We start from the raw sequence: 27,151 nt of genomic DNA, 5'->3' as shown, positions 1-27,151 counted from the left end.
ACAATGGTCTATTTTGGAATATTTGAGTGCTTGTATTATTCAAATGTGATTGATTTAAAATTTTAAATATAGTAAGCAATTAGTACAAAAATGGTCTTATTGTATGCACTTGAATACTATTTTTAAAAGGACAAACCCATAAGCTGTATGTATAGACTTTATATTTCCAATTTAATTTTATTTTACCACATACAATGAATAAAACAGGATGCCCATCTTGGACCCTTCATGATTTAATGGTAAGAATGCATATTTGTAAAGTTGTCTAAAATATGTGACAGGCTGCAGTCTACTTCATCAGCTGCCATACATTTACATGAGGGATTTTGAGGATCACAGCTAAGAAAAACATTTGCACATAGAAAAGAAATGTACATTAAAATCATTTCCTTGTGTGTTTATAAAGAGAAAAATGCTTTTGGATTCACCCATTTCTACAGCTGGCCACATCTTACAGAACCCCAAGTGTACAATGTTTATGTGGTGTGGTTTTTGTTGACATGTTGGTAAAGCTGGAAGAATATTCTGTCACTATTCCCTCAAATATATAAATGAGTTCATGCTGGCTCTTCTCATGCTCCTTTTAAGTTTTCTGAGAGAAAGCAAGGAAATACAAGTTATTGGGCTCAGTACTGGAGGAACTGGGGGAAATTTCGTAGCCTGCTAGATCATGTAATCACACCTCTGTATAAGACCCCTTCTGGCCTTAAAAATAAAAATCTATGAAGTTATGAAGTAATTGAGTTTTACTGTCCTGAACATTGGTGGGAACTAAAACTAGAATTTTCATGTGTGAGTATTCATTCCAGAAGTGCATCCGTTTTCATCCAATCAGAGAATTGAAATACCTTGTGACTTTAACCACAACTAACCAATACAGAACAAATATCAAATGCTCCACATGAACCATTCACAATGAACCTACAGTGTGGAAATAAAAAATGTTAAATAATGAAAGTATGCAAGGAAGTCACAAGCTGCTTCTTACAGGTATTCTGAGAACAATAAGGAAGGCTAAATTAGTTGGATTATAAATTGTTCATTGTGAATCATTCATTCAGCTCTGCTTGAGAAAGTGGGCCGGCATGTAATTATGGCATAAATGTAATTACTTTTTGCTGTTGTGTGTTCTATACAGCGCCTATATTAGATGTGTGCATAAGGAAATTAATGATAAATGTGACTGGGAACCCCAGTTTTCATAGGGGTGAACTGAACTAACCAGGGGATGATGCTCAGAGTTTGAAATACGATGATACTCAATGCTTTCTCCATCAGTTGGTTATTTCAATACCACTTGTCATCTCACTCACCTGTCTTAGAATGACACTGTTGTCACAGGTTCTGTCCGATTAGAAACTGGAGTAAAGTACCTCTGCCTGGGGGACTTTTGTTCTAGTTCAGGAATTTCTGTCACATGCTGCCGCTGATGAAAAAATCTCCCTGATGCTTCCGGATTGCTCATGACAAATGAAGAATTCAGATTTCTCACTGATGAACTGAAACAGTGGGAAAACAGCGTATGGCCAGACTTAATGAGTAACACTGAAAGCTACCACAGCAGCTGTCACTGATTGTAGACCTCCCTTATGTTGTTACGGCATTTATACCTAGTTTCCCTCTCTCAGTGACAGTGAAGAAAAAGCCCATTTAATGGGGGTTTAATTTTCCATTTCATTTATTTTATGCTTATTTGACGTGCATTGTTACAGTGTATTCAGGGTTGTGCCACACCTCCAGAATCATTTGAGAGGCCACTGTTGTATCACAACTAAACTCATTACATTTTCTCTTCCTATGCATGTCTGTATCTTTATGCTGTGCACAGAGTACCTAGTGCAGTAGTTAGCTTACACAAAGAAAAATTCACACTGCTACTGCTCGTCTGAAAACAAGTTATAATAAAATACAATATTCCTTTATAAAATAGTGTTTAAATACTAACACAGTGCTTTACATCTGTACTTCCGTTGTATGTATGAAGACCTGTGTTAAGTTTTTGGCAATCTGACTCATTTACTTCTGAAATCACAGACTTTAATGGAAACACATTGTGCTGACACACAAAACAAACACATGAAGACAGCTAAACTGGAATTTAAGAGACAGGAACAAGTTTTGGTAGAATTGGATTATTTAAGAATAGCCATTACACATGTAACAACATGTTAGTCTGGGTTTATGGTCCAACATTTTTAGAACACAAAAAATATTCTCTTCAACAATATTAAATTACAAATAAAAGACAGAAAAGTACTGCAAACCTATTTATCCCCTTCCATATAAGCTCTATAAGAGTCAGATCATTCTCCTAAATACCATGTCAATACTGTTGCACATCATTAGAATTAAATTTACCCTTAACAAAATCTGGTGATTTTTTTCTTGCTTGTAGGGAATAATTAACTAACTAATGATAAAAACATCAGATAAGCTATGCTAAGTAAAAGAGTTGTCTACTTGTGACTTGCAAGACAGAAGATTTATTTGGAATGGTGTCAATGTGATATCCTATGTTAGCAGTGTATTGGACTGTAGAATCAGATTTTGAACTTAGAGGAAGACTCCAACTCATTGAACATGACTGCAAACAAAATCTCTTTGCTTTAATTTAGTTCAAAATATCCTGTACAGTCTACACTGAACTCAAACAGAATTATGATTGTACAACAGACATTGTAACATGAGTAAAATAGATGTGATGGAAAGTAAGTTGTGTCAGGTGAGCACTCTTGATTGACATCAGTCTATATAGCATATCTGGTATCAAATTTATCTCCATTGTGCTAAAGGTAAGAATAGTTTAAACATAATAAAACAAACTCTTTTCTCATTAAGACAAGGCAAGACATTTTTACAGCTTTTCAAGACTTCAAATGTTGAATCTCAAGTTCCCTACTGAGTTACTTAATGTTGGCTTCGAAACCAAAATATAGGCTTCATTAGTGCCAACATCATGGTAACACTTTGGATTCTACAGTAAGCTCAGTTATTTTGAGCCAAATGTTTTTTCCCCCGACATATACTGTTTGTGCTTCATGCTTAGATCAAGTGGCCTTTTGTTAATAACCAGAAAAGTAGCAGTTCAAGTACAAAACATTTTCCCACCCAAGAAAGCTGTAATGCAGGACAGCTGACCTAAAAAATTGTAAGCATGAAGTGCACAGCCATTTGCAATAAACAGTTACCAAATTGGACTATGTGCAGAATGGTGGACTAAAAAATAAGTACTGGAACCACAACTTTTATCCAGTTTGATATGTTTCCTGAAAGGGGAAATAATCAATTATAGTCTTGATCATGCGTAAAACCACTTGAGAAACTACCAAAAAAGAGTTTGCCATTTGAGAAATTAACGTTGGTTTAACCAGTTTTAATTGTACAAAGAACGAGCCAATGGACTTTCCATTCTTTGCATGTTTGCTCCCCTCACGGGTCCATTACCTTTCACAAAGAAATTTTTAACTATCAAACTTGTCCATAAATTTTGCCGCTGAGGGTGAAACCATCCAGTTAGCATATACACTATCATTTGCATATCTTGAAAACACAGAGTTAGTGCCATCGAATCTTGTGAGTGGAACGGGGCTCTCCTCAGGCCAGTTCGGGTATGACATGCCTAAAAATGAAAACAGATAATTTTTTCTGCACTGAAGAACCATAACTTCATGTGCAGACAGTAAGGCCCTTGGCAAAACTCCGTTCAATACTTTAAGCCAGACCACTGGTTTTTGTCCCCAGTCAATTGATATAAACTGTGTTTCAAAGCCCCAAAGCACAAATTCTGCTGAAGGCAAACACCCTGAACAAATAAAGTGCTGTCTTGATAAAAAAAAGTGTGTATATCATATAATTCAATAAAAGTTGTTATTTTTTCTTCTGATAGCCTCCAACTTTTTGCAATTTTATAGTTTCATGACAACATAATTACAAATTGCTTTGCCAGAGAATTTATTGCAACTGGAAGTTCTTGCTGTACGTACAATGCTCCAAGCAGTAATACGCCCATTTAAGGCAGGACCCAATGTCCATTCTAGTCAATGAAAGTATTTCCTTTGACATTAATGGGTGTCTTTCCATTGGCTTCAATAGGTTTAGGATGAGACTTATATCACCCATCATGATCTCCCAGTAGTACAATGGGCTGCAAGGTTCTGAGCACTCTGGCTCTGATCCAGCTATATATTTAAATACAGGTTTAAAGTTAAGCATATAAGTAGTCCTACTGACATCAGTGTGCTACTCATAAATGTAGAGTTAAGGTCATGCCTACATATTTTGCTGGACTGGGCCCAGAGTGCTCAGCATCTTGAAGATCCAGCACTATATGCAAAAACATACCAAGGCCAACATTTTCAAAAATAGAAGCCTAATTTTGTTGCCTATTTTGGCACCTAAATAAGTGCTGAGATTTTCAAAAGCATTCAGCAATGGGAACTTCATTGGGAACTGTTGAATTGGAACCTTTTGAAAAGCTGACCACTTATTTAAAATCTCAAATATGTATTTAGGAACCTAACCTTGGGCACCTAGTTTTGAAAGTCATGTCTGGTGAGCAGAGGAAAAAAAGACCCAAAGATATTTACTAATTACAAATACATAGAGTAATGGAAAAGCTTCAGGTTTTAAAAAAGTTTTACTGCTTGAAGAATGAAAAAAAAAATCTTTGAAGTTAGTAAACAGCCAAAAACATGTAGAATATTTAATCAGGAAACAAAATATAGGAGTTTTGGCAAGAACCATTTTTACTGTCCATCTCACCACCACAATATGAAAGCACATGTTCCTTTTCAAAACACTTGCTACATCATTCAATCAGGGCTTAGTGCTGACATTTGCATGATAAACCAAAGGATGTGAAAACAGTTAAAAGTATTTTTACAGTGGCTATCACCAATTCAATTTCCAAAAGACTGTATAAGATGCCCTCAGTCTCCCGTCTTCTGTAAATTGTAACCTGATCCCATCCCATGTCATGTTAAGCAGAAATTTCTGCCCAAGCAGCAGCTGAGATTCAGAAATCCGTCTGGATAAACTTAAAACTGTAACAAATTGGGCCTCACTATTCAACTGAGCCCCGCCCCGCAAAATGTTTAGCAAATGTTTTTTTTAAATCCATTACTTAAATTAGAGATGTAGAATCTAACATATTTCCCAACTCCACCCCTCAACACAAAAGACTATTTTAATTGGATATTCGGTTCTTAGCCTTTTAAAATTTCCCCTGAGAGTACTTCCCTGATCTATTTATTTCTCTTTATCATATGATATATAGATATAGATATATATGGTGATTTTACTTATTTTCACATCCTTTTTTAATCTTTTTTTAAACACAGCTGCAAGACGCCTAAAGTATAATCCTGATGCAAAGTTTGACATTTACAAATAAAAAAAGCTTTCCAAGCAAATTTTGATTGGCTTCATTCACACAAGAAACACTCTAATGGGGTTACAGAGTCTGAAGATAGTGCAGAAGAAAAAATTCACTTTGTGTGTGTGTTGCTAGAATCTAGTAAATGCATGTGAAATTCTACCATAGAGTTTGTTTTCAATCCATGTGGAGGGAAGGGTTCGAGGGAGGGGAGCATTATTACAGTCCACGAGTGGTGTCTCCTCTTCTGAGAGCCCGTCATCATAAAGTAAGGAGTCAGCAGGTGTGGAAGCTGCAAGATCTAAGTAGTCCTACCAAATAAATAAATAAAAGGCTAGGTTACAATAAGCAACAAAGTCATTCCTCAGTTACAGTTCCTAACAAATTTCTGGGCTCCCTAAACTGGGCAACTGCAAACTCAAAGTGGGCCCTTCTATAGAGAATACCAGCTGCTTAATGTCCTGTTTTCTGCAAGAGTGGTGTCCTTGGCAATGCACTTGTTTGCAGAAACACTAGACATGGTTCAATAGAAACATGCTCAGTTAGTGCTTCTCCTGTTGAATGCTGCTTGCCAACGAGTCAACACAACACTCAAAAATCTATATATGATAGATATGCTTTAACTTCAGCTTTCCTTTAAGCCTACGATTCAATGGGAGGACAGGGTGCTTAACAATGCCTGGAAGGTGTTCTCGCCATTTCGCAGCATTTGGCCCACAGTTCTGCACTCAGGATGCTGGTGGTTTTGTTTTTAACTATGATAACCATTTCAGACAACACTGCCCAGTTCAGTGTTACTGTCCAGTCACTGGATTATCCCAGATATTCTGTCTATATACGGCATACAAAGCAGACAACTTTTGGGGTTGGAAATCTACTTTTAGTTCAATATATTGCTCTTGTAATAGCCTTTTGGAACCTCAAAAAATAAAACTTTGCTCTTACTTTGCCTTTCACCACCATTGATTTAACTTTGATTTTTTAATTTTCCTATAGGAGCATAATGGCTCCCTTCTGTTCACTTCTTAATCTGTGCCCAGGAACACATGCCCAAGCCCAGAATGGGCTAGTTCATATGTTCTCCCTCTGCTGGATTTGTAACAGAGGAGCATTACCTAGAGAGTAACTATTGCTGGAGATTTCTAATGTTTTTGTAAAACAGGGATTTTATAAATATATAAGTACATACATACACTTATTTTTAGTCACCAGCCTGTACTTCTGTGTGCACATGTACTCTTATGTGTGCTCATTCAGCTACACATGCCCTTTTCCAGCACACACAGATCACTGGATTTTTCCATGAAAATCTTCCATTTGCACTGACAGAACATCCATGCCTAAGCTGTATCAAATAAGTGCACGTACAAGTATGAATACTGGAAAATGTCCACTGAGGTGGACATATATTTGCAGTGTGTACTAGGGACTCAATCCTGCAAGGTACTGACGCAGATTCTCATGGGCTTTAAATTAAGCACATGCATAGGTGTTCTCCTGGATCAGGATGACAGTGCTCAGCAGTGTGCAAGACGAAGTCCTAGATGAGGATGTGTAAAGGCTCCACACTGACAATGAGGTCCTTTGAATTCCCAAGAAAATCCCTTAACAGATTATGCATTTTAAAGTAGACAGATTTGGAACCAAACCGCTTTAATATTTTGTTGCTGTTATTACATCTTTAAGACATCCCAAGTCAGAAATGACACAATACATTGCAAAATTTTAGTCATTTAATTTGAGGCTTCCTATTGCTTAATTATTGAGTAATGCAAATTAAAATTAACTCTGCAACAATACATTTGTTACTAAGGAAACTAAGTGGTAAAATAATCAAGCACACAACATTTCTAGGTCTGAAATCTTCAAAATCACCATACAAAAAAAAGATGGAACTGCTTTTGGAAAGCTTTCTGCCATCTGGAGGAAATAAGGTTTTTGGATGCCTTTAATCCTGATCAAAATCAGAACTTTTCTTATCAGAAACTTATTTCCCTGTGCTACACCCAAGCTCTTTGGATTGTTAACATTCCCTACTAGTTTTCATTAACTGTGCAAAACTCAGCTTGCAGCAGACTTACCCTACTCTTCACCATCATTTTCTCCAGTTCTTTGCTGATGTCAGCAAAGGTTGGCCTCTTATCTGGTTCCTGTTTCCAGCATCGCAGCATCAAGTTATACCTATGAACCAAAGTAACACATAATAAGCTCCTGCATTCACAAATGGTTTGGTTTTCCTTTCTGCTCAAATAAATCTACATACAGTACAGTGATCTGGACACTTTTGTGAATGCCACTCAAAGAAATATCTCAATCTTTCCTTTTTCTTATTTATGTAGCTAAACAATTTCTCCATGGGACGAGGCCCTAATACTGCACTGAGAGTCACAGGAGTGAACCTTTATTCCCAGGAGATGCTGCGTGTAATTAAAGGCTCAGGCATGTGGATCTCTTTGCAAAATTGGTGTCAAAGAATAAGTCTACACTGCTGCTGGAAGGTGGGATTCCCAGCGTGGGTAGACTCTCGCCCTCGCTCAACTCGAGCTCTTGTTCTAAAAAAGGCAGCGTGAACTTTGTGGCACTGGTGGTGGCGTGGGCTAGCCCCTCAACCCCAAGCCTGCCCAGCTTCAGTGCCGCAACCTCCACACGGCTATTTTTAACACACTAGTTTGAGCTGAGGTATGGCGAGTGCCTACTTACGCTGGTAATCACACCTCCCTGCTGACACCCTTACACTTCTCCTATGACTTCTGTTTTCTCGGTTGGTCACCTGGAAGAATAACAAAACAACCAGTACAGGGGGAGTTGATAGTGACACCAATGTTTATGCTGCCTAACACGTCCCACCTACAAGATTCTTGCAACCTTTCCTTTGAGAAACTTTCACATCTCCATTGTTTGCCTTTGGTATTTGGCAGGGGAAAGTTCCTCTGGCTACAGAAGTACTTTTCTCTTTGTTGTATGAAATTCCATTCAGCTTTTGCTGAGATATAAGCTTTCAAAATAATTTCCTTTCTCCTGCTCTCCTTCCTCAGGAAAATGTTGGCAGCCTGCTAAAATAATAACTGAACACATGAATATTCTAAGGCCAAGCTCCACTGCCACCAAATCAGCAGCACCACCATATTGTTCTGGGAATAGCTGGGAGCAGCCGTAGTTGCGGGGAGGAGAAAAACCTAGACTGGGCTTCCCTCCTCTTGATCCAGCACCTGGACCGCAGAGGGAAGAATGGGCCACTCGGACACCAAATAGGGCAGAAGCTCCCCCAGCTCCCAGAAGGGAAGAGAAAGAAAAAATGAACTGGGCCAGGCTGAGTTCCCACATGACCACTCTTTCTGGACTCAGCAGCCTACCCAGACAACGTAGTTAGATCTATAGCTTAAATGACTTCTGCTGCAGTGCTGATGGTTCAGGATTCAAACCCTGATCGTGCTCAGCTGTTCACAGAAGAAAGTGGTTTTACTTTTTTCCTTAAAAACAAACACAAAACAACAAAAAAACCCTTTGAAATTATATTAAAGAACCCTAAATTATAAGAATGCTGTTTAGGTTGCAAATTCAAGCACTTGAAAGTTAAAAAATGCCAGATATATGATTGGCTGTACAACCTTAATTCACACCCTCCCCCTTGGGCATATGCATTATGATACTATGTGATCATGTCATTAAAGACTGTCTCAAAAACACATGTGCATAGGCTGGCTGAATTAAGGCTGCCCAGGAAACCATAAATCTGGCATTTCCTAACTTTTTAGCACTTGACTTTACAACCTAAATAAGATTCTTCTAATCTCACTTTTTTGGGATTTATTATATGAAAGATGGAGTGAACTGCATCAGAAAAGTTTGCATACCTATATAAAAAAAAGGGTATGGTTATGCATCACCCCCTCATTGCTAGACTGGATCATTTGGAGCAGGCATAGAAAAAAGGGTCTTAAGTGGTTCATCTTAATGCAGTCTTTAATGTCCTAAGATAAACATCTACCCAGGTTGTCCATCTAAGAGTGACAACAACAATAAAGCCATCAACCCTTCCTCCCCCGCAAACTTACGCAACAGGAATAACTCAAAAAAGTATAAACAATGGAACATAATTGGGGGTGGGAAAGGGGACCTTTGAAGTGAATGCTTGAGGAAGGGAAGACAGGTGAAAATTTAAAATATTTAATTTTGCTGGGGCAAGTCTGGACTTGAGATCTATGAATTTCTGAACAGATCTAAGTTCAACAGTGTCTCCGTGGTATCTCTATATATGTGATGCACGGAAAAAAATGGCTGTACTATTTACCACGTGGGCAAGGTCATTCAGAAACACGTGAAGGGATCTCGTTCTTGTTCTCCAAAATTCAAATGAAACAATGCTGTCTCATTTGAATATGTGAATATGCCTTAATAAGGGCTGATTAACATATTTCAAGCTCTATGTGTTTCATTTTTGGACACCAGGGAATATCCAGGGTGATGAGATATTTCTCTCTCATTGAGATTTTCCTGGTTAATTGCCTTTTGTAAATAAGTCAGTTAATAACATATGAACTGTCTTACAGTCACAGATAAACTGAAATGACTCACTCACTCACAAAATGTTTGTGTTATAGAGGTATTGATTTCTGAGTGAAGGTATCTTCTCTTCAGGGTTCTATGCACTACCAGAAAAGTTAGACAGCTTACAAACCATTTTCAGGGAATAGATGGGGCACAGATATTAAAATAACCACCTTATTTTCAGGAAAGTGGGTTCCCAGTATTTGGATGTGCTTCAACACATCTTGAAGAGGTCAATCATCACTATGTTAGATGCATTTCCCCTCCCCAGCCACATGTTCCGAATATTTAACTGACACTTTTTCATTAGCCTGATGAGTACTTTATCCAATTTTCAGTAGGTATTTTGGCAATAGCTGCAGGCACTTGGGGACTGCATTTCTTTCTGTGCACATTTAACACAGATTGTCACCCCACCTTTCTGCCACTTTATGATGTCAGAGTTCTTTACTTTTATTAGATTGTTCTCAGACTTCTCTAAAAGTCATGCTGGAGATGGCTGTTATTTACACTGTTTCCTCCCTTTGTTCAAGGATATTTCTATTAATCCAAACAAAGCAAGAAATACTTACATTTCTTCACTGCAGTTTTCAGGTCTCTCCATTCTATAGCCGGTTTTCAGGAGGTTAAAGAGTCTTTCAGGAGCAATTCCAGGATAAGGGTTACCTCCCAGGGTTACAATCTCCCACAACAGAACTCCAAATGACCAGCTGAAAAAGGAAGGAAGGAAGGAAACATTCACTTGAATTGCTGGGATTTAAGAGCTTAACATGGCCCCTATCCAGCAAATAGTACAGTAGCACTTAAAGGTTCCAAGATCAAGTTTCCATTATGCTAGGTGTTGTATGAACAAATAGTAAGACACAATCCCTGCCCCCATCTATTACATTCTAAATAGAAAAGACAGACCAAGGCATCAACCACAAATCCATCCTTCTTTGCATGCAGGTGTCTAATTTTACCTAAATGACCCCCTTTATTTTAATAGGCTTATTTGTGCTCGTTTAATGAATCAGGGCCTTAATTTTGTTCTTGGCCGAATACAGAAAGCAGCACTGGTCAATTCTATTTGGAAATTTGAAATGCACAAAAAAAAAAAATGGTGACATTTTGATTTTTTTTTTAAAAAAGGGAAAAAAATTGAGTCAATTTTTCTATCCACTTTCGGACCAGCTCTAGTAGAAAGGCCTTGACTCAAAGGCCAAAAAAAAGGTTCCTTTCTTGAGTGGAAGCCCTCTTTCAGAGAGAGAGGCTTGAGCAACCAAAATCTAATCCAGAACCCCATTTCAAACCCTCCAAGATTTCAGTGTTCACAATGCGGGGTGAAGGAAAGCAGGCAACAGTGCATTTTTCCACTCAGGTTTGATGGGATACCTCTGAGAATAGAGTTATATACAAAGTGTAATAAACATTCACTTTTGCCGTCTGATTTTTATGCAAGAGCTCCACCTTTAAAAAGAGACCTAGAGGAATTAGGGCCCTAAAGTCCACTGAAAGTCAATGAAAGTCAGGTGCCTAATTCCCTGAGGTTCCCTTGAAAATCCCACCTCAAAATTTTAGTCACAGAAATTGCTCTCCTCCTGACTGGGCTTCGCTTGTCTCCTTGTAGTTCTTTAAGTTATTTTTATTTTAAACAAGAGAAATGGCATTCCCAGGCCAGGACATATTCAGCTCCAAAATGGCTGTGCACAGGGGAAAAAAAAAAAAAAAGCAACTGCTAGTCTCACACAGCCTTACATGAAACTTTCAAACAGCTTTTTCCTGCTGATATTCTGTAAGTTCATTTTTAACCAGTCTATATCTTCCTCAAAGCTAATGCATATTTATAACGTTCCATTGCACTTGATTAAGTCTTTTATTCTTCCTCATGCCCTTTATTGAGCCAATCATTCCGTGCAGCCCATTAGGTTATAATTTGACCTGTAAATAATCCAGAAAAAGTGTGTGGCATTGTGGGTTTTTATTTTTAAGATTGTTTAAGTGAATTTTTTGGGGGCTCTGTAAGAGGGTGTAGCATGTTAGTAATTTCTCAATTAGCTGCAGCTGTTTGTCAGATTTGTATGTTAGGATATTGTACCTTAGTTTTGTAAACATAATGAAAATTAACTAAGTGTGTATGGGGGGGGAGAATATTTTCCATTTTACGGTCTTTGTGGATGAATAAAAATGCCATCAGAGAGAGGGGGACAGGAAGACTGTGGGCTGGCACCGGTACAATGTGTGTCTAGGTTCCAACATAAAAAGCAAGGGTTTTTGCAGCACGGTTGGAAAAAAGAAATTACAGAAGCTGGCAACTTATACGACTGCTAGATCACTGCCAACTACTGACTATATACAAGGGTCTTAAAAGGAAGCAGCTGGAAAAAAAGAGATATAGAATTTATGAGGAAAATCCAGCATTCTGGAATGGATTTTAAGTATAGTATTAGATGGTCACTAAAACCATAACTGCATCACCCCAAACAGCATTGAATATTTGTAGATTATATTTGTGAACATGTCAATTTTTAAAAATCAATTTTCCAATAAAGTAACCCTTTAATTCTTCAGCGTTACACTGTTGGAGTCATAGTTTGGAGCATGGGGGCTGTTTATAAGAGGCTGCAGGAGACTAAGCCTCCCCAAATAAGGCTGGCCCTGCAGGGGGTGCAAATGCTGCAGATGCAGTGCTGTTCACCTCCCTTTGGAGATGCGCCTTTCGAGCGCTGGAAACGAAGCTCCCTAGAAGTGGGGAGGCCCACCAAGGCTCAGACCGGGGCACCAGCCACACTCTACCCTGAGGCCCCACCCATGCTCTACCCTGAAGCCCTGCCCTTGCCCAGCCTATTCCCCCGAGGTCTCCCTAGCCCGGCACTCGCTCCTCTCCTGCCGCTCTACTGGCCTGGATGAGGAAGGAAGTAGTCACGTGAGAAGGGAAGTGGAAAGCAAATCTGCCCATGCAATCACTCTCTAACAACCGGCACATGTATGTGCATCATGTGGCTGCAACTTGGTTGCTCATTAAGAGTCTGATCCTATTCCCATTGAAGTCATTTGGAGTTTTGTCACCGGTTTCAATGGGAGGCGACTCAGGCTCTAAATCCTTAGTCTTTTTGCTGGATCTGCCAACAAGAGTGGGTTCTGTGGTGTGCACACTAAGAACGGGGCTGAGACCATCAAATCTCATTCCACACAGGCCACCGAAGGACAATCAGATTGGAACACCATACAGTCACTCATTATTTAGGTTTTAATTTAATTTAATGGGTCACCTACAATTTTAAAGTTCCATATTTATCCCACCATTACTAAGAGACTGAGTCATCTGGGCTCTCTGATTTTTGTTATCTTCCAACTTAAAAGCTGTGGCTGTTAAATATGTTACCGTGTTCTTTGTTAAACTGTATACAACAGACATATAAATTGTAAGACACATCACAATTTAGACTTACACATCACTTTGTGTTGTATAGATATGATCAAATAGGGATTCGATTGCCATCCATTTAACAGGTATTCGACCCTAAGAGAAAAAACAGCAGCAAAATTACTAAATTAGAAGGGTAAATTTAATGTTGGTGCGTTTGCTTTCACAATAAGATTATTTACACTGCACTGTGCCTCTCTGATACGCTTCAGTGGAATGACTGAAGTGACATTTCATCAAATAAAAGGGAACAGTATAGGTTAGGGGGCACAGCTATAACCTCTCTTTAATCACCACTGAACTTTACAATTCATTCTAACCTAACCTACTTAGGAGGACCCAGTTTTGAAAGGACATGCACTCAATTAACGGTGATTTTCAGACATATTACATGGCAAACTCAGGCCACAGACCCCTCCTATCACACTAAACCTTTACTTATCAACATGAATTGCTTGCCATCCATGAGATACACTTTCAGAGCCTAGTGGGGGTTGTGCAGGTGCAAAAGGAGATGGAGAATGAAGCTATAGGAGTAAGATCCATCCCAAATGAAAAATGTATGCTGATTCGCAAGTTCAAAATTCAGGTTTAGGACAGCTTTGGCTTCTGAACTCAGGTTTCACTCAGGCAGTTACACTTGTTCAATGGCTGCTTAACAAGCTGTGCAAACCGCTGCCTTCTGCATGCTGAAATTCACATGGTAAAATCTCAGATCTATACCAGCTATTCACAAAGATTATGGCTGTGCAAAATGTCAACGTGATTTCCAGGATGCTTCACAACATCTACAGTGATTTGTATTTTCATAAATTTTCAGGCAATGCACATGTATTTGGAAAAAATTTCTGGATATATTTCATTCTTTCTCCCATTCTTTCCTCCTGCTCCCTCTCTACCCAAGTTATTTTTGACAGCAAACAATTGTTTGTGTTGGAAAATTGAATATGCACTCGAGATACTATGGTGAGGAGGGCTATATCAGTATCTGTTAATTTTATGGGGGAAAATCTATATATTAGAATAAATTGTTCTCAAATACTTTTTGCAGAGAAATAGGTACAAAGAGCTAGCATTCCTTCAGTGTAAAGCATACATAATAGAACTGAGTGCATATTGCACAGTCTTTCCTAATATGCTATCTAGTTATATTTTAAATTGTCTTTGTCCATGGTCACTTTTGTATTTGCCTCCTGAAAACATCATGCAATCGAGCATTATTGGCTGGAATTGTACTGGAAAACAAACATCAAAAAGTCACAGTATTTGTGGAAGCCAATATTTGAAATTCTCCATGTGCGTGAATTCGTGCTGACAGCACTTTCACACTAACCCCCACAGGGAACTGAAGCAGTAGCACAGAAGACTGAATGGTCAACATAAAATAGTATGACTGAAGTTCACAAACTGAGCTAGGATACTTTGACCATGGGATGGTGTTCCATGAAGGAGGAGTGCTGGGCAGAGACGGGCTCCACCTTACGAAGAGAGGGAAGAGCATCTTTGCGAGCAGGCTGGCTAACCTAGTGAGGAGGGCTTTAAACTAGGTTCACCGGGGGAAGGAGACCAAAGCCCTGAGGTAAGTGGGAAAGCGGGATACCGGGAGGAAGCACAGGCAGGAATGTCTGTGAGGGGAGGGCTCCTGCCTCATACTGAGAATGAGGGGCGATCAGCAGGTTATCTCGAGTGCTTATATACGAATGCACAAAGCCTTGGAAACAAGCAGGGAGAACTGGAGGTCCTGATGATGTCAAGGAATTATGACGTGATTGGAATAACAGAGACTTGGTGGGATAACTCACATGACTGGAGTACTGTCATGGATGGTTATAAACTGTTCAGGAAGGACAGGCAGGGCAGAAAAGGTGGGGGAGTAGCACTGTATGTAAGGGAGCAGTATGACTGCTCAGAGCTCCGGTACGAAACTGCAGAAAAACCCGAGTGTCTCTGGATTAAGTTTAGAAGTGTGAGCAACAGGAGTGATGTAGTGGTGGGAGTCTGCTATAGACCACCGGACCAGGGGGATGAGGCTTTCTTCCGGCAGCTCGCGGAAGCTACTAGATCGCATGCCCTGGTTCTCATGGGTGACTTTAATTTTCCTGATATCTGCTGGGAGAGCAATACAGCGGTGCATAGACAATCCAGGAAGTTTTTGGAAAGCGTAGGGGACAATTTCCTGGTGCAAGTGCTAGAGGAGCCAACTGGAGGGGAGCTTTTCTTGACCTGCTGCTCACAAACCGGGAAGAATTAGTAGGGGAAGCAAAAGTGGACGGGAATCTGGGAGGCAGTGACCATGAGTTGGTTGAGTTCAGGATCCTGACACAGGGAAGAAAGGTAAGCAGCAAGATACGGACCCTGGACTTCAGGAAAGCAGACTTCGACTCCTTCAGGGAATGGATGGGTAGGATCCCCCGGGGGACTAACACGAAGGGGAAAGGAGTCCAGGAGAGCTGGCTGTATTTCAAGGAATCCCTGTTGAGGTTACAGGGACAAACCATCCCGATGTGTCGAAAGAATAGTAAATATGGCAGGCGACCAGCTTGGCTTAACGGTGAAATCCTAGCGGATCTTAAGCATAAAAAAGAAGCTTACAAGAAGTGGAAGGTTGGACATATGACCAGGGAAGAGTATAAAAATATTGCTCGGGCATGTAGGAATGAAATTAGGAGGGCCAAATCGCACCTGGAGCTGCAGCTAGCGAGAGATGTTAAGAGTAACAAGAAGGGTTTCTTCAGGTATGTTGGCAACAAGAAGAAAGCCAAGGAAAGTGTGGGCCCCTTAATGAATGAGGGAGGCAACCTAGTGACAGAGGATGTGGAAAAAGCTAATGTACTCAATGCTTTTTTTGCCTCTGTCTTCACGAACAAGGTCAGCTCCCAGACTGCTGCGCTGGGCATCACAACATGGGGAATAGATGGCCAGCCCTCTGTGGAGAAAGAGGTGGTTAGGGACTATTTAGAAAAGCTGGACGTGCACAAGTCCATGGGGCCAGACGAGTTGCATCCGAGAGTGCTAAAGGAACTGGCGGCTGTGACTGCAGAGCCATTGGCCATTATCTTTGAAAACTCGTGGCGAACGGGGGAAGTCCCGGAAGACTGGAAAAAGGCTAATGTAGTGCCAATCTTTAAAAAAGGGAAGGAGGAGGATCCTGGGAACTACAGGCCAGTCAGCCTCACTTCAGTCCCCGAAAAATCATGGAGCAGGTCCTCAAAGAATCAATCCTGAAGCACTTACATGAGAGGAAAGTGATCAGGAACAGTCAGCATGGATTCACCAAGGGAAGGTCATGCCTGACTAATCTAATCGCCTTCTGTGATGAGGTTACTGGTTCTGTGGATGAAGGGAAAGCAGTGGATGTATTGTATCTTGACTTTAGCAAAGCTTTTGACACGGTCTCCCACAGTATTCTTGTCAGCAAGTTAAGGAAGTATGGGCTGGATGAATGCACTATAAGGTGGGTAGAAAGTTGGCTAGATTGTCGAGCTCAACGGGTAGTGATCAATGGCTCCATGTCTAGTTGGCAGCCGGTGTCAAGTGGAGTGCCCCAGGGGTCGGTCCTGGGGCCGGTTTTGTTCAATATCTTCATAAATGATCTGGAGGATGGTGTGGATTGCACTCTCAGCAAATTTGCAGATGATACTAAACTGGGAGGAGTGGTAGATATGCTGGAGGGCAGGGATAGGATACAGAGGGACCTAGACAAATTGGAGGATTGGGCCAAAAGAAATCTGATGAGGTTCAATAAGGATAAGTGCAGGGTCCTGCACTTAGGACGGAAGAACCCAATGCACAGCTACAGACTAGGGACCAAATGGCTAGGCGGCAGTTCTGCGGAAAAGGACCTAGGGGTGACAGTGGACGAGAAGCTGGATATGAGTCAGCAGTGTGCCCTGGTTGCCAAGAAGGCCAATGGCATTTTGGGATGTATAAGTAGGGGCATAGCGAGCAGATCGAGGGACGTGATCGTCCCCCTCTATTCGACATTGGTGAGGCCTCATCTGGAGTACTGTGTCCAGTTTTGGGCCCCACACTACAAGAAGGACGTGGATAAATTGGAAAGAGTCCAGCGAAGGGCAACAAAAATGATTAGGGGTCTGGAACACATGACTTATGAGGAGAGGCTGAGGGAACTGAGATTGTTTAGTCTGTGGAAGAGAAGAATGAGGGGGGATTTGATAGCTGCTTTCAACTACCTGAGAGGTGGTTCCAGAGAGGATGGTTCTAGACTATTCTCAATGGTGGAAGAGGACAGGACAAGGAGTAATGGTCTCAAGTTGCAGTGGGGGAGGTTTAGGTTGGATATTAGGAAAAACTTTTTCACTAGGAGGGTGGTGAAACACTGGAATGCGTTGCCTAGGGAGGTGGTGGAATCTCCTTCCTTAGAAGTTTTTAAGGTCAGGCTTGACAAAGCCCTGGCTGGGATGATTTAATTGGGGATGGGTCCTGCTTTCGAGCAGGGGGTTGGACTAGATGACCTACTGAGGTCCCTTCCAACCCTGATATTCTATGATTCTATGATACTGGCCTCATTGACATGCAAAAGGCCCACTGATTTCAGTAAGAGTTGCATGCATACAGGCTATTGGCAGAATTCAGCTCAGTGCGTTATGACGATATCTGCTATGATAATAAATAATGACAAGTCTGAACTTATTTCACAATCTTGAGTTATCATAATAGTTCTTTTTAGGGAAAGCCATGATATGGCTAAACAATGAGAGGAGTTCTCCTAACACCACAGGAGAGGCTTTCCATCACATTTCCTTTGCACAATCCTACAGATTAAATGTAACCATATGCTGGGTTCTGCAATGAGCACTGTGAGCAGACAGAACTATTTCTAGACAGCTGATAATAATATACTGTAACAGGAAAAATATAATTGCTTTAAAGAAAGGCATTCCAAACTGGCAGATGAGTATCTCTACTATCTATAGCAGAGATGGGCCCAAGCTCTGGCATTTGTATCTGGATTTTGAACCTTGTATATTTCAGAGCTGTTTGGAGCTGGGTTTTGGTTCAGATTATCATAGCTATAGTAGAAGCATTCATGAAACTAGGATCTGGATTTAGATTCCAAGTATGAAGTTTTCAGACAGAACTAGTTCTGATTTAAATGATTTCCAGCTCTTTCTGCCGACTTTTTCTTCAATCCCTTGTTTTGTGAGCTTGGCAGTTATGAAAAGAGAGGGAGAGCGATATTAATGGCTTTTTTATATAAAGTAGCAAGATGAGGCCCTAGATTTTGTACCCTAAGTAACTTACATACTAACAGCTATAAAAAAATTACGACCTGAAAAATACTTGAAAGGAAATAGGATTATATTTGAATATATTTGTCTTTATTATTGATAGATCACCCATTATTTTTAAGGCCCCTGCCCATACGATAGCTATAACACAAACACAGGAGAAATCGTGGTTATAAGATGCATGGATACATGCTTTCCAAAAATAGTCCAGGGTTTTAACTTACTTACAAGGACACAGGTGGTCCTACTGAATCTATATTGTCACCATATCCTGTGACTGGGTTGTAGATGTTGTGTTGATGGGTCATTAGAGTAAAATACAAAGATTATTGCACATAGGCAGAAGAAAGAGCAGACTGGAATTAATGTTTTCTGCTGATGATATACCGGTAAATAGTGTAGTCTAGTGACTTATAGTGGCCCCAATGATGAAATTAATTGTTTTTGTTTAAACTTTACTTTTTGTTCCCTATTTCCTTATCAGAATTAGCTGTTGTATTTATTTTCCTGTGTTCAAGTGCTTCAGTGTAAACCCATTCCCTTGATTAAGCAAGGATTCCAGCCCTGGTTTTAACATGCACTGTACCTTGCTTCTCTTGACATAGGAATCTTCTTCATAAACATCTCGGGACAAGCCAAAATCAGAAATCTTCATTTTGCGTCCTTCTGCCACCAATACATTTCTAGCTGCTAAATCACGATGAACAAGCTTTTAAAATAAACCAACAATCATGGTTATTATTCTTATGGGGTAAGATGCATGATATATTTATATATATATATATATATATATATATCCAGATATATTTATGTCTATCAGAGAGATATGGTCAGTACACTGGTGTAGCACTGTACCTTCATTTCTGCCAGGTACTGCATCCCCCGAGATATCTGCCATGCAAATGAGATCAGATCTCCCATTGTTAAGGCTCTCTCATCTGGGTTGTCCAAGTAGCTTGAATTTCTGTTGGCATCACTGCCCACATAGCTAGGTCCTACTTTCCGACTTTCCCTGAGAAAACTGCGCAAGGAACCATACTTCGCATATTCCACAATTAAATACAAAGGTCCTGAGGAAAAGAAAGAAAAATACAAATCAGTCAGGTTGTTCTGCTTTACTTTGCAAAAGATTTTTCTAGTTAACATCACGGACTGGTTTGTAACAATTACAGGCCCCAATCCTGTAAACATCCTTCCCTGGGCACTGCAACTTGATGTGGTAGAATGATGTGTGCTTTCAAATAACCCTAAGAGCTATGCTGGTGGGGATTTTAGCTCCCAATAGGGCCATCAAAGCCAGTCAGGGAACACATGAAAAGCAGTCCACTGGTCCCTTAGGTTGGCATTTGAGAGAGAGGCCAACAAGCTATCCTTGTAAAAAAGTTAAATTATAGAAAAACAATAAGTAGCGATTCCAGCAAACAGTATTATAGACAAGGGTGGCAGAGCCTTCTTCATGCCCTAGCAATGTCTGATGGCATGGGAAAGATTCAGAATCTTGCAAACATGCACTTAAGTGAATGTCCTATGGGAATTCGCTCATGCTACAATCCCAGTTACTCATGTACATAATTGCTCAGAGCTATAAAGGGCACCTACCAAAGCTAAAGTTGCGAAACAGTTTCTATGCTAGCCTTGTGTTTTCATGTCAGAACCGTACGGTGTGTACCCTGTAGGGCTCTCTACATACCCAAGCAGTGCCTGTTTTTAGGGAAACAATAAGAAAGTACTGGTCAGCATGGCAGGCAGTGGTCTCAGCCCACCAGATGCCTCTCTGTTGTCAGGTTGTTTTGTAGGCATTATGGCACAAAGCCTTAAACAGTGTCTTTGCTTGGATATGGGGAGCATGTTTACAAGGAAAAAGGTTTCATTGAACAAAAAATATTTGTGATATCTATATATAGAATTAGACTGAGCTAGTTTTTATTCTGTCTAGCCACACACCAAATTTTGGTGTGCCGGCAACAATTATTAAACAATAGATTGGAAAAAAAATTTAATCCAGTGCATGACACATGCCATCTTAAATTTGTGGGGTGAAATCCTGGTCCCACTGAAGTCAATGGCAAAACTCAAATTCTCCATGATTTGCCTCATTTTGATTTGCCTCATTTTGTGTAGGTTTTGCAGTACATATGGTATTTTTTATCATTAGCTGTAAATTCATGTGTATGGCTAGTGACATGCTTATTTAATGCTCTTTTGGTTCTATTGATGGAGTCATGCACACACAATGTTATACCAAATACCAGGCCAGATCTTGCGTGCCTGACGCAGATGAATAGTCTCATTGACTGCAAGAAGATAAAACCTTAATTAGGTCAGGAGGATTCAAGAAAGCAAATAGAATACAATCCATTCATGCAATAAGCAGCTGCACAAAGGTGTTGGATCAAAATCTGTTCTTCTCATTCATCTGAGTTTCAATTCAGAATAAATCCACTGAAGTCACTAGAATGACTCCAGATTCACACTGATGAAGAAATACTGGCCTAATGAATAGAGCTCCTTAGCTTTCACCTTTTAATTTTCTTTTAAACCTAGCTGAAAATCAAGCCTGTATAAGGAATTGATTAAGAAACTTGATTTTTAAAAAAATCACAATTACTTTCTGGAGTGTATAATATTTAGCTTACAAAGCATCTTCTCCCTCAAGCACTTCATTTTCAAAGCACTCAAGTATAGGTTCTCAACAAAAATCCTAACACACTTCAATCCATTAGCAAGCTTCTCCTCCCCACCACCCACATGAATAATATCCACTCTGTGCTACAATGCTGAGTACATTTGTCAGCTGTATCAAAGCCTTCCCACACCTATGCATTAATGAATTACCTTCATATTTATGAGAAGCGTTCGACTCAGAAACAGTTCACAGCACAATGATTTTATCCCCTCCGCAAGGTTCATAAAAAAAAATCCTGATTTTTTTTTTAAATCTCACTGCGTCTCCCAGATGCATAATCCTGAATTCTACGTGCCCCCAGAACAAACAATTACATCATCAGGAGTTCTGGGGATGCAGGACTGAGCCTTAAGAATTTGTGGCCATGTAAATCACTCACACTCCATAACAACTGAAAGTTCAACTTACAGCAGATATTTTATGGCAGAAGATGTTGCCATGCAACTCCATTTAACATTAATGGGAATTGTTTAGATAAATCCCCATGAACTGCACTGAAAGTTTGCCCCATTGGCTGTTTATAATACATCTTTTGAAAATTATTTCCCCCATGTATTTGCAGCTAAGTACAGTGTACACTTCAGTGAAACCAGTTTTTGACAAAGGTAAGCATTCAAGTAAGCACCACACAACAGAATCATGCTAGTGAAGAAAAACTCTGGGGCAGAAAAACTGAAAGCGAAACTAACTAGCAACCTAGTCAGGGGTTAGGTAGTGGCTTGTCCCTTAACTACTTGTTCACACAGCACCTGGCAAAATGGTGCCCCAATCCCTGACTTGGGCCTTTAGGTGCTACTAGAATACAAAATAATAATCATATGGAAAATCCAGTCGCCAAATTAGAAGAGGTTCACTGAGAACCAAGTTAGTGTCAAAAAATAGAGGCAGAAAAAGAAACTGGCCAGGAAATATTTTAAAATAGCTTTAGAATCAAAACATGTTTGTCTCTGACTATATAGGTGGTATCCATAAAATCTATGGCTAGTTTATCTGAAATTAGTATTTCTACTTCTCTCACTCATTCTTAACATCACCATTTTTAACCAAAGGCAAATTTATAAAAGTGTTTTGCATTTTAAATAGTGCTCCAACCCCAGGCTAGATCCATTCTTTGTTTTTCTCTTACTAACTAGCTGCGGACACTTACCATCCTGACTGCATGCTCCATACAGTTTGATGACATGAGGGTGGTTGACCTGTTTCAAGAGGTTGAACTCTGAGAGCAGATCTCGCAGCTCACTCTGGGAAGCGTTTTCTATAGAAGGCATCAAAACCAGACATCTGGTTAATAAAACACTGCAAAAGGAACGCACCACCTATAGACTAAGCTGTAAATTAGCATACTGCTACCTATTTGAGGTATTGAGATGCACTGGCCAAGTGATCAAGGTGCTCAACTGCAATTCCAGAGGTCATGGATTCACTTCTCGCTCCATCTCATACTGAAGGATAATTCACCCAGCAGCAAAATGGGCACCTGATCCATAGTGTTAGGGCTGTGAAAGGAAGTCAGCATGATGCTAGTCACATCACTCCCTTGTGTACTGTTGGCTATGGAAACTGACGTGTGTTAGCCTGATGAGCCATCTGTGGCTCGGGGCAGACTTTGACTTATTTTAGGTACTTGCAGGGGACTAATCACTGTAGTATAAAACAGGTACAATCTAAGAACAAGAATTTCAGAATGCTCTTGAAATGAGCATGGAGATGAAAAGCTTCAAGTGCTATCAGCTTTGTAACAGTTTTCAGAGAAGAGACAGGGCCTTAGTCTTCACTGATGTTCAGTCATTCACATCTTTGCCAAGTAGAGATGGGTGAAATTTTTCAGCTAGTGGTTTAACTCACTGAAAAATGCAGTTTTGGATGACCCCAAACTATTCAGGAATTTGACAAATTTGCCTAATAGTTTTGGCCAAAAAAATATATTTTCAGGACTTAGATGTCATTCACAAAACAGCAGGAGGAACTGGACGTCATCATGGGCCCTCTTTATAAATTTTAGTGCAGTGGTTAGCATTCCCATTCTCCATATCAGGCAGAGGGGTATTTGAACTTGGGTCTCCCACCTCTCAGCCCTAACCAGCAGGCTATAGAGTCATTCTCACACACGCTCTTCTCTTTCCCAGTGACTATTCAAGTATTTCATCCAAAGTGGAATAGCTTCAATAGGAGATATTGAAAGATCCTCACACCAGAATATCCCATAGCCCAATGACTAATGTACTTTCCTGCAATGTGGGAGGACCACGTTCTCCACATTAGGCAGAGGGTGCTATTGAACCAGTGTCTTGTGAGTGCTCTACTACTGGGCTAAAAGCTACAAAGGAGATGGGTGACATGACCCCCTCCCCCTGTTTTGTAAATCTAGCCTTTTCAAAATATCCGAAACAGCATGTTTCAGGTCAGACAAAATGTTTTGTTCAATGCAAAATAATTTTTTTTCAATTCACTGAATTTTGTTTGCAAATTTTGGGAACTGCCGTTGAACCACAAAATCAGTTACTGTCCAACTCTAAAGCCAGGTGAGAGTACAGCACTGCCATCTAACTAGGTAGCATTTTTATACCCACTCTGCACTGGTGTAATTGACTAGATAAGCTGCAAGGCACTGAAGAATCAAACCCAGAGCCTTTTGTGCCATATAACTACATTGAAATTACTGCATCCCTTTTCCACGCTACATACAGTAGACAAGATTTAGAGGGCCCAGCACCTGATATAGCAGGAGATCTCCAGTAGGCCTAAAGCTAATTTATGTGATGAACCCAATGAGGGTGGTCTGAGCTTTGGGAGGCTACATAAGCCAAGCACTTCTCTTGACCAGAGCTTCCCTTGTTCAAACCAAGCTTACAGAAACATCCATGGCTCACCTCAACCCTCTTTCCCCCAAATATTTAATTAAAGATAAAATGCCCTTCTATTCTTGTTAATCTTGCAGTACATATCCAGAATTCTAAACTTGGAGCTGGGTAGAGAGTTTGTATTGACATCAATAGAAGATACCTATCCAGACTTCTTTGCTGATGTTTGTGGGAAAACTGTGCACATCCAGGATAGTATATGGCTTTTAGAGGCTCCCCCAGTCTTTTGTTTTTGCAGGGCCTCCTGTCTTCCTCTTTGAACACATTTGGGCTCCCCGAAATTCTATGGCCCTAACACTAGATTTCAGCAAGAAAATTCTGTGTGCTGTCCATCCTGAATCTCCTTGACACAAAGGGCTTTGACAGTTGCTTTTACAGCCAATATTTTTATTAGGAGGCTGATAAATAAACAATCACTGTTACCAGAGGCTCATAGAAACCAAGTTCAAACTTTGGTCTCTGTGAATATATCATACTGCCGAACATTTGGTATTCCATTTGTTAGCAGATGAACCGAACTGCCATGATCCTTTGTAGATGAACCAACATGTTTTGTACTCAGGCTAGATCTCGGTGTGTTGTCAAGTGATGGATTGTGTAAGACCTCTTGCTCTGATCCAATGACCCTTAGAAAATGTCCAGGAAATCAAAAAAGGGAGTATTTGTTATTAAAGATGTCTTCTGTGATTGGGAAGATAACAACTTGTTGCACAGATGTCTTTTGCTTATCAATTATATAAGTTGGGATGCCATGAAGGGAACTCCAATGGTCAATAGGTCAAGAGAACAGAATTTGTTTGTCCCTTTTTTGTGAACACGTATCATATATAAAGGCATGAATTTCTGAATGATATTTCGAATGGATTGGGCTGCAGGACTGCTTGCCTGGATCGATAATGTATTTGCCATTCTGTGGCAGGATGATTAATCTTTCACTAATAATCTTTGATTAATAAACTGATTGAGTCTTGGTTATCGGTCCTCTCATTAATAATCTACATTGAACCCTAACACATAATATATTTTACATGGCATACTAAACCCAAAAGACAGTCTATACTATTTATTTTAACACCCAATTAAAATATGTGTTTGCTAATAGTTTGCCCTGATAATAACATTTTAATATGGTATCATTGTTTCTTTGTACTCCCCCATCTGCCTGACTGTATCCATCTTAAATTGTATGCTTTTGGGGGCAAGGTCTATGTTATTGTTTTGTGTTTGTACAGAGCCAGGCACAATGGAGTCCTAGACCATGACTGGTTCTTCGAGGTGCTGCTGTGAGCTGGAGGCTTCTCTACACATCTGCTCTGCCAGTGTCCCAACCCGGAGATTAAAAGGCACAAACAGCTTTGTTCTTTGCACTAGGATGAATTTGACCCTGGATATGTTCTCATTTATATTGTGCCTGATCCAATATCCACAGAAGCCAACAGGAATCTTTTTAATGACTTTAAAGAGCAGAGGATGGGTACTGATTCAGTTATACTATCCCTTGGCTGTCTGCCTGCAGAAAACTTTTTAGAGAAAACTCTGGGGTAGTGATTTTTTGTTATGGTTTTATTTTCATTTCTATTTGTTAACAAAGTAAAAACAACAACAACACACAAATGTTTACCCAAGTAATGGGCAAATGTTTTCCAGCATCCAGGTCTCATGGAACATTTGGGGGAGCTATCTGAGAGAGAAATATGCATTGCAAAAGGAATTCATTAGAGTTTGTGCTATTACTATAAATGCCATATGAATTTATTAGAGGAGGGTGCTTAAAATAAAGGCTTACTCCTGCTGCTATCAATTCTGCTCCAGATAATAGCTAGGGAAAGTCAAATGGTAAGTCAACTGGAACTAAGAATGTCACTTTTTAACAGCATATTTCAGAATTTTTAGCTCATATTATTGATGTAAAACCTGCCAAAAAGTCACAAGTACTTGTAAATGTATAAATAAAGTTGGCACGCTGTAAAAATTATGGATATTCCATTTATAATACCATGTAAAAGGTTATTTTAGTGTTACATGTAGAGCTATACTCATCTGTGTCTCTGCAAGACTAAGTTCCAGGGCTCCGTCTGCATGCTCTGTCTTTGATTTCATTTCCATTGAACCCTCATTATAAGGAAGTCTTTTTATAAATGTAGACATGCATTTCATAACTCATTTATTTCATTGGTAAATTGATATAATATGCAATTTCCTTGCACTCAGTAAGAGGATGATGGACTTTTTTTTAAGCTTGCACATAATGCAAATGCTAATAAGAAGCCCATTATTCTATTATAATTGTGTTTTCTTATTCACAGCAGCAATTAACGACTAAGGTCATCCAGCCAGTGCTTGCTCCCCTCCAAAAGAAAGAAACCTCCACCCAGAAACATTTCTGAATACTTTTTTTGTGTCTTTCATATTCCTAGGGTGCTTATCTCCTTGGTATATAGGGACAACACACCATTATAAAGTATTATCAGATTCTATCACAAAGCAGGGTTATTTCTCTCTGTTCTTTTCATTTCTACATCATCCTTCAGGACAATGCAGTTGAAATTAACCTTCTGTCAAAACAACAGGGTCAGTCCTAGGTTCTGTGGGGCCTTATGTGATCTAAAGGCCTCCATTTGCCTTCTTTGACCTGTGACCAAGGCCTCCCATCTCACTGATATGGTCCAGATGATGTAGCCATTAGGTGCGAAAGGTGGCATAAACCAAAGCCTACCACTATCTTCACTTGGGGAATATGGTGGTACTTAGTCTGGTCTACAGAAAGTGACAACTCATTATTTCATTACTTTGCTCTCCTTTTAAAGATGTAGGAGAAAGGTAGGTATAGCTGGGTTTGAAAAGAAGGACATATGGGTCAGTTTCCTTAATGAAAGAAAATACAATAGGCAGAGATAGGTGGATACAGACGCCCCCTTCTTATCAACCAGAGTTTGTCTAGTGTAGGTCTTCTTCCAACTCTGTATCCTCAGTTTCTGTACATTTAAAACTCAACTGGACAAAACAATAGTCTTAAATTAATAA

The 27,151-nt window shown here is 39.9% G+C and overlaps 1 protein-coding gene across 3 annotated transcripts in view; it reads right to left on the bottom strand.

The window, feature by feature from the left end:
- Window positions 1-217: 217 nt before the first annotated feature.
- Window positions 218-27,151, bottom strand: part of RET (ret proto-oncogene) — a 128,835-nt gene continuing 101,901 nt past the window's right edge. For all 3 annotated transcript variants that reach the window (XM_073353250.1, XM_073353251.1, XM_073353249.1), the window contains exons 13-20: window positions 22,414-22,521; window positions 19,436-19,650; window positions 19,167-19,289; window positions 13,354-13,424; window positions 10,495-10,632; window positions 7,456-7,555; window positions 5,538-5,685; window positions 218-3,619 (exon numbers count right to left, since the gene is read on the bottom strand). In XM_073353250.1, coding sequence (XP_073209351.1) covers window positions 3,462-3,619; window positions 5,538-5,685; window positions 7,456-7,555; window positions 10,495-10,632; window positions 13,354-13,424; window positions 19,167-19,289; window positions 19,436-19,650; window positions 22,414-22,521 — 1,061 coding nt within the window. In that variant the 3' untranslated portion in view covers window positions 218-3,461. The remainder of the gene's footprint in view (window positions 3,620-5,537; window positions 5,686-7,455; window positions 7,556-10,494; window positions 10,633-13,353; window positions 13,425-19,166; window positions 19,290-19,435; window positions 19,651-22,413; window positions 22,522-27,151) is intronic.

The sequence above is a fragment of the Lepidochelys kempii genome, chromosome 7 (genome assembly GCF_965140265.1).
Source record: "Lepidochelys kempii isolate rLepKem1 chromosome 7, rLepKem1.hap2, whole genome shotgun sequence".
Lineage (NCBI taxonomy): Eukaryota > Metazoa > Chordata > Testudines > Cheloniidae > Lepidochelys > Lepidochelys kempii.
Note: the sequence above shows the minus strand (reverse complement) of the source record. Positions and strands in the feature narration are given on the sequence as shown.